General features: G+C 39.3%; 1 protein-coding gene across 1 annotated transcript; it reads right to left on the minus strand.

The window, feature by feature from the left end:
- Window positions 1–335: 335 nt before the first annotated feature.
- Window positions 336–7600, minus strand: LOC113060891 (protein BTG1-like). Its single transcript, XM_026230141.1, has 2 exons — window positions 7206–7600; window positions 336–3488 (listed from the first exon to the last, which is right to left on the minus strand). Exons 1-2 carry the CDS (start codon window positions 7348–7350, stop codon window positions 3085–3087), a joined length of 549 nt encoding a protein of 182 aa, XP_026085926.1. The 5' UTR covers window positions 7351–7600; the 3' UTR covers window positions 336–3084.
- Between the last annotated feature and the right edge of the window lie 445 nt (window positions 7601–8045).

Below are 8045 nucleotides of genomic sequence, written 5' to 3' on the forward strand. Positions count from 1 at the left end.
TGGCTGTTAATGTTTTTAATAAGTAACGATGGGCATTTATAAATTAACTTTAAGCAGGTTAATGTCTAATATTTTTCCAAGCTAGACACATGCTCTACTGAAGTCTATACAGACTTCCTTTCTTTGTCCTAACGCAGGAAAAAAAGAAAAGCAGGTCAGTGACATCAAGGCTATGTTATTACTAATGTCTGGCATATAGATGCATACTCAGGTCTGTTATACAAAACTATCCCAGTGCAGTTATCTTAAATATCTTCCAAAAAGCACAAGGAATTACCTAATGTACTGTGATTGTGAGCATGTTTTAATAAAGAATAAGACCAGGTCCACGGGGAAACATTGCCAAGATAGGAAATCTTTTATTACAGAGAAAAAAAACTTTTCTTCTAAAATATAGAAATCTGTACAACTTCCGCACAATCAATTTACATGAACTGTACAAATTTACAGCAGTTCATCACAACATACCCAAGAATGAGGAAAAGAATGAACACAAGAGATGTACAGACGAGAGAAATCACAAGATACAGACAGCTTTATCTTGGGTTGCTCAGAATTTTTTCTTTTTCTGTTTTTTGTTTTAATAAAAAGAAAAGAAAAGAAAATAGGAAAAAAAAAAGGAAAGTCTATCAGCACAGAGCATGGAAACTGATATATATTTTTACCAAAACAACTTTGGTCCTCTCCAACACTCCTAACACAAATGGCTTCACTTATGAAAGAGGAATTCATGTTAAAATATGAAATACAAAAAGGAACACGTCTACACACAGCAAAATATCAATTATTGGCACTTCCCATATGTATGGTTATGTACTTATTCTACCATATGTTGTACAATAACAATACATTCTACAAATATGGAACCACCTCAGATGCGAAAGTGGCAATAACGTGAATCACTTATGAAATAACCGACATAAATTCCCAACCCAATCATTCCCTTCTGTTTTTCACATTTTAACCTGCACATCCAAAAGGGTTTCAATGAATGTCTGTGGCCTGAGCTTGGCAATACATTCCAATTGAGACGCGTCTGTCTCAAAGTCACATAACTTCAAAGTTAAACCTATTAGTGCATTTCATGTGCTCTTGCCTCCGAGTAGACTTGAGTTTAGACTCACGACAATACTAAAAACTTGTGTGCAAACGCTTTCCGAACTGAAACGGAGAGTGGAAATGGTTTGCTGATGTTATTTCGGTGGAGGAGGGGGTAAAGTAGTTTAAAAGCTGCAGATCTAAAAAGCACTCGAGTTGTCTGTTCCAATTTGGTTACGATCACCAGAATGAGGTTAAAAAGCTTTACTATTAAAACCATCAGGCGAAGGGGCCCGTCTGAGTTCAAAGCATTCAGAAGGGTGGGATGGCGAACTGCATCTAAAATATCAAAGTTCGACCCATACTTAAAACGTCAAATTTATTTAAAAACGCCTCTCCGCTTCTTTAAAATGGACCAAAACAACATATAAAGGGACGGCAGTGCATCGACAACCCGGTGTTACCCATGGTCCTCTAGGTTCAAAAGTATTAGCACACATAGGACTGATCATCAGCACCTTGTCTCGGCAATTTATCGGCTGAGGCAAGACCAGTCCTTCGCACGCAAAGCCTGCAAGCCGCTTATTTCTACCCAGTCGCACCAACGTAAACAGAATTGGCTAGAACCAGGAGAACTCTGCATGTCTCTTCCCGTCCCGACTCAGCCCAGTACGTAAGGCTCAGTAGGTTTTGGAGTGCGCTCAGTTTATGTGCTGGCATAAAACTCTCCTCCGGGCTGCGAGAAGGGGGCTGGAGAAGATTGTAGCTGCCCTGATCTGAGGGTCCTACCCCCTCCTTCGCCAGGCCAAGGGAGGGAGGTGATATGTTTTGACGGCGCACTCCTAGTTAAGACTGAGACCGATGACGACTGGCTGGAAAGTGTGTCGGGAGACCCTCTGTAACAAGCGAGCATCACTGGCCCTGCAATTCTGCGATAAGATGGGAAACATTGGTCAGATTTTTGATGCCGTTCTGTTGTCTCTTGTCACGTACTGGCCTTAGATAGAGAACTAATCTCTGACAGCCTCAATCAGTCATTCAAGAGGTTAAAAACGGCTAGAGAGAACGACCCAGGATTAAAGCGCCTTCAGAAATATTGCAAGCAGAGAAAGCGAATTACGACACCCGAATGAGGAGGTACACGATGGAATGCAGCTGGGTCGATTCGAAACGTCATCCCACACAGTCTAAAATGTCAAAGTGCATTCAACGTCTTTTCTAAACCTGGCAGAAAGTAAAGACCAAATCTGTTCCAAGTCAACAAATACAATAAACTTTGCTACATATTTCATTTTGGTATGACGAGGGGCTTAAATAAATCAAATGTTTTGTTGCGTTGAGTTTTTTTTTTTTCTCTCTTTTTTGTTGAGATTACATTCATCCAGGAGGGAGCCCCTAGAAAAAGCTACAAACATGAGAACCTTTGCATCACAGTGCCATTGACGGCTAGCGTGGGTAACAGTATGACACATGTATTCTATCGCAGCAGAGCTTGTTCATGTTGAGCTGAAGCCCAAAAGAAGGCCCGGGTGCATACCAGACACCAAGAAAAGAGACAAAAGTACCGCTTTGTGGTCCAAAAATGTGAGGTTTTTAGCAAAAAAGAGGCTCGTAGCGGCTACTCAGGTCTGGCGCGGCTGCCGGTGGGTCTGGGCTTCAGCTCAACAGTGAACAGTGAAATGATAAAACAAGATTTGAGAGTAATTCCTTAACATTTTAGAGGGAGTTTACGCGATAACATAAACCATGAAAGCGAAAGTGCAAAGTCAACATCGGCAGACGGTGGTGGAAAAAGCCGTCCCAGGACCGCCGCCGTAGGAGTGAGCTGGGGGGCCGGGCGATGTTTCAGGTCTTCATTAGCTGCCCCAGGGTCAAGCCTCTGGTAGATCCAACAAAATAACAGAACAGACAACCAAACGAGTGAGAATTAAACCTACGAGGTTTCCATCACCTGGACGATAGGACACATCCTGTTTTTTTTTCTTCTTCTCCTTTCTTTCTTTTTTTTTTTTTGTAATTTAAAAAAAAATGACTTCCGTGACCCATTTAGCTGGACACAGTCATCATGTAGGGTTTAGCAGAGCTGGTGCGGCCCATAACCAGTAGTTCCTCCTTGCAGCTGATGTGACTGTCCACCATCGGGGATACCTGGGCGACAGAAGAGGCGGGGTTGCTGTTTCCAGTGGAGACACTGGGGTTTCCGTTGGTGCTGGGATGGGACTCGTAGAGCACGCAGATCGAGCCGTCCTCTCCGATACGGTAGGACACTTCGAATGGGTCGACCCACAATGTGAGCTCACTGGGAAGCAGCAGGTAGAGTTGCTGGATGCTCAGGCCGATACGCTGGCCAGCCTGTCCAACCAGAGGGTCCATCTTGTGGTTGATGCGTATGCAGCGATACCCAGAACCTTTGTTGGGACGGTCTGGGAACCAGTGGTGTTTGTATTGCTCTGTAAGAGAGAGATGGAGGAGGAAGTTTTGTAATCTTGCATATATAAAGTATTAAATAAAAATTATTTGTCAACAAAACAAACAAAAAATTTTAACATTACATACATATATGACATTAAACTCGTTTATTTGATCGAAATGTAGATTTTTCTGTGAAACTTGCACTTTTTTTTACGGATTCATAGATATTAAAATTCTGGATGCCAAGTCATGGCCACTATTACAATTCTGTGTTAGTTTCTATGTTAATTTTCTATAAACAATCAATCATCGAACAATTAAATTAAAATCAATCATTTTTATTATAGCTATTAATTCTAATGTACATTAAAAGGCATTCATTTTAAGATATGGGGAAAAAAAGTTATTGAAGAGCAATTAAAATTGATATAAAATATATATTTTTTTTTTTACTTAGTTGGGAATGCATGGATATTACTAATTTTTGCGTCATAGCCAAAAAGTTAGTCTCAAAAATGTAAAATAAAATAAACGGTTTTAAATTACAAATGTAAATTATAATGCTCATAAAATATACATTTTGTGATGTTTAATGTTATATCTTAAACCATAAAATTGAGCATACTAAATTATTAGTGAAATTAAAGAACACATTAAATTTTAGGTATAAATGAACATGCATATATAAATTTCCATCACCAGCTGAAAAAAAAAAAAAGGCAGCTCAATAGTTCGATAAACAAACATTACAATTTATGTAACTTAATTATATTCATCCTTAACTACACTAAGACAATGCATCCCCTTGGAATTATAAGGTTCTATCTGACATTTTTGTCAAAATTGAGTTATTCACATATTCTAATTCTGTGACAATTTATTTACATTATGTGATGTTTTATTTTAAGTTGTGTACATTTTGGGATTTTTTTTTGAAAAAACAAAAAGGTTCTATCTACAGGAGTCTATGGAACACAAAAACTTTAAAGCTCAATATCTCAAAACTACTCAGAACGCAGATAGAACCTTATAATTCCAAGGGGACGAATGGTTAGGGTTAGTTATTTGTTGTTTTAGCTTAAGTTCTAGATATGTTCATTTATAGTTTTAAAACCAAGCATTTTAAATAAAAATAACTAAAGTAAGTTTCATTTTCATGGTTTTATTTTGGAAACATGGACGTAATTCAAGTAAGAACTTAATAAATAACTGCCGCACATACCCTAAACATAATAAATCACGGTTTTAAAAAGAAAACGCAAGTTCTGATAATTCGGCCTTGTGTTGTGGCAAAAAGTAACCGTAAAAAGGGGTGAGGACATTTTTCACAGTGTGAAATGATCGTTGGTAGAACACAGATAAACAACCATTAACCATCTGTGTTAGAAGCCTACGTGACGGAGAGAGAGAGAACCATTTGATTGCACAATCCCCTTTTGACCCGAGAGTCACAAAAATTCTTCAAACACAACGAGAGCAAAAGGGTGAAGTCCTGGCAGAGCAGCTGGAGAGGGAGGGACCATCCTCTTAAAGACAAAGCGTCCTGAATTGATTCAATATTACAGCACCAAGTGGATCAGCTTTGCTTTTTGCTAGTAAATGTTTATGTCCACGTATTTCCAGCTAATTAATTCGCTAAACATCAAATCATGACAAGTCCCAAGTAACACCCTACACAAAGGACTCGTTTTCCGAAAAGAAAACTGTGTATTGGGTGACAGGTGGAGAACAAGAGACAGAGGGATGGGTCTCAAGCCTCTTTGTGCGGCTCTGAAATAGGCCAGGCCCCCGCAGGCCACCTGTAGACCTGGGTTAGATAATGGCGCCTCTGTGCCATCTGTGACGTGACGTCCCATTCTCCTGAAAGCCTAGTATACAATGATCAATGCAAATCAACCCACCCACAACTCTGGACGGAGCCCAAACCGCAACAATGCTCGTACTACGCAACTAAATGTTTAACGAAGTGAAAATGCTGCTGGTCAACATCCAAATAACATTGTGGTGGCTGTATTAGGAAATTTTATTTGTAAAACGAGGCCTGCTGTGAGATTGAGAATTAGGACAAAGCCGTGATGAACGTGTATTTAGTGATGTGATTAGAGAACAGGAAGCGGAGACAGATTTTCAGATCGATCTTACACAACACCTGTGTTTTCAATCTGGCAATCCTCTCTCAAACGCACATTTAAACTGTGAGGAGAAGGAAATAACCCACTTTTTCTACCCAATGGGGATTATGAGGAGTCTTTGTTCTATTGTGTGGACATATGTCGGGTTGAAAAGGCAGAGAAGGGAAGGAAAGAGAAAAACTAAACAAGTCCACTGCAACAGTAATACGTCACGTGTAACAAGCAGTCACACATCCTCCCTTCCTCCACCGACGGCCATTTTGTCTGACTGGGGCCTCAACTACATTTGTTTACAAACAGCATTTAGTGACTGCCTGTTCTCAACGAAAACTGACCATTTAGAGTTTCTCATCTGACTTCAAACACTTGTATTTGTGTATAACGTAAACTGACTTGTATTTCCATTCTAATATTATTGTTAGTCAATTTTATGTTTGATTGTTATTTTACTGCTTAACCACATATTTTTATTCTAATTTATTGTTTTCTAAATCTTAACAAAAACCAGGAAAACAATGGGTGGCTGGAACAAATCAAGATAAGGACATTAAAAGAACGCGTTATTTTTATGGCTAACGACTGACAATAATAATGATTAAAGAATTCCACTATTGTCTTTGAGCATTTTTTCTTTCATATGATCAAATGTTTGGTTAAGGAAAGTAGCATAAAATGTAAAAGCCTGTGATGCAAATAAAATTATTGTTAAGTGAATCATTATGATATTCTATAGTCTATTCAGCTTGTTGCGGTCAATTTTAGTACGCTGTGTACTTACACGTTTATTATAATAAAACACAGGCACAGTGTGCAACATATCACTACTACCAGTATGCAAAAGAGAGACATCAACCCCACATCTGATATCTTCAGACTTGCTGTGCATTATGTAATTTACTGCCCACATCATATGGCACGCCATTTTAACATCCATTCCTTAAAACTAACTAGTATCTAATTATAAATTTATTTTCTTTTTTTACATAACTACCAAGTAACTTAATATGAATTACCTTTTCTCAATTTCACTAATAACCAGTAACAGAAGTAGTACTGGGAAAAAAGGTAGTAGCAACACTTGGAACAAATAAAAGACAAACTAACGAACAACAAATCCATTTAATATAACTACTGGTCAGTTATTGGGAGGGTGACTATCAACAATCAAAGACAAATGCTAATAGGTCATTACTGCAATAAGTTTTAATGGCTAGAAAGCAAGTCTATTCTATGCAATTTTAACAACAACAAAAAAATAGTTTTACGGAATTAATGTTAAAACGACTTGCCACATGAAACAGATTTTTTTTAACGAACTGGATAAATAACCCGTCATTCAACTGAACTATTAATTACGAGATAGATTATCTTTGTATACACAAAGCACACACATAAATATATATCGGCCCTTTTTCAATCGTTTTTTTTTTTGGTCGCTGTTTTCAGCTGTTTATCTTCGTGCGCAACGCGTCCGCGCGCTTCCGCTTATATGAGACCAAGCACATAAAATAGCTCATAAACAGAGATCGCTGTTTTTCCACGCTTCTCACAAACAAACGAGACACACAAATAGAATGTATATATAATAATAAATTACATTCGTCTGTTCAGGAAGATACTTACCTGCCAGGATGTCCTGTAGAGTCTGGCTGAATGTCTGGAGCTGTCTGTCGTTCACATGTCCTTTAATCCGCATGAATCTCGACAGAAACCCGACGGCGGCGCTTATCTCTGGCTTCATCGTTCCTCGGGCACAGAGGGTATGCATTGAGAGGCTCCGGGCGCTGTATGGCCAATGCGCTTTTGTTTCCGTCTGCAAAATGGTCCTTGTTTTTCGCGTGTTTTATTTCTCTGATGCCTATGCTGAGCATTTATTTGTCGAGGCAGGGAAAATTCGGAGAGTACTATGTGTTCCAGGACGGTATAGTGCTGTGACTTGGCTTGTTTTGTCCGACAAAACACATAGAAGTGGGCTCCACCCTCCTTCCCCGTCACTGTCCTCCAGCAGAGTAGACCGTACCGAAAGCGAGCGGCGCTTATGTAATGCCCCCGCCGCTACCAGCAGCGACAGCAACAACAACGAGCCAATCACGACGCTGACACGAGGTGACGTATGCGCGGAGGAGTGGGCTCATTGCGTCACAACTCTAGAAATAAACAGAGCACGTGAAAAAAGGGCTGGATGATGGCTTCTAACTCTTTCCTCTGAACCACAACTTACACTTCTCATGTCCAACATCGATACATATAATAACTACTTACGCTATTTTTTAAGAGATGTACTTCTGCATTCCGTGTTAAACTCTGCTGTGATATTTGGAATTTCCCACTCTCTTCAAGGGGAAGGCCATAGGTAGTGTACTATAGTGTCTTCATACTCACACATGCACATCCCACACAACCACACGTTTTCTGATCAAACAGTGGGTATGTTTTAAGGAAGTCTGTTAGATCAGATAAAAG

The sequence above is a fragment of the Carassius auratus genome, chromosome 4, assembly GCF_003368295.1.
Source record: "Carassius auratus strain Wakin chromosome 4, ASM336829v1, whole genome shotgun sequence".
Taxonomy (NCBI): Eukaryota; Metazoa; Chordata; class Actinopteri; order Cypriniformes; family Cyprinidae; genus Carassius; species Carassius auratus.

Coding starts and splice junctions, on each gene's coding strand:
- LOC113060891 (XM_026230141.1), bottom strand. CDS start 7,350: ATGCATACCCTCTGTGCCCGAGGAACGATGAAGCCAGAGATAAGCGCC. Junction 3,489..7,205: donor TCTACAGGACATCCTGGCAG/GTAAGTATCTTC, acceptor TCTCTCTTACAG/AGCAATACAAACACCACTGG.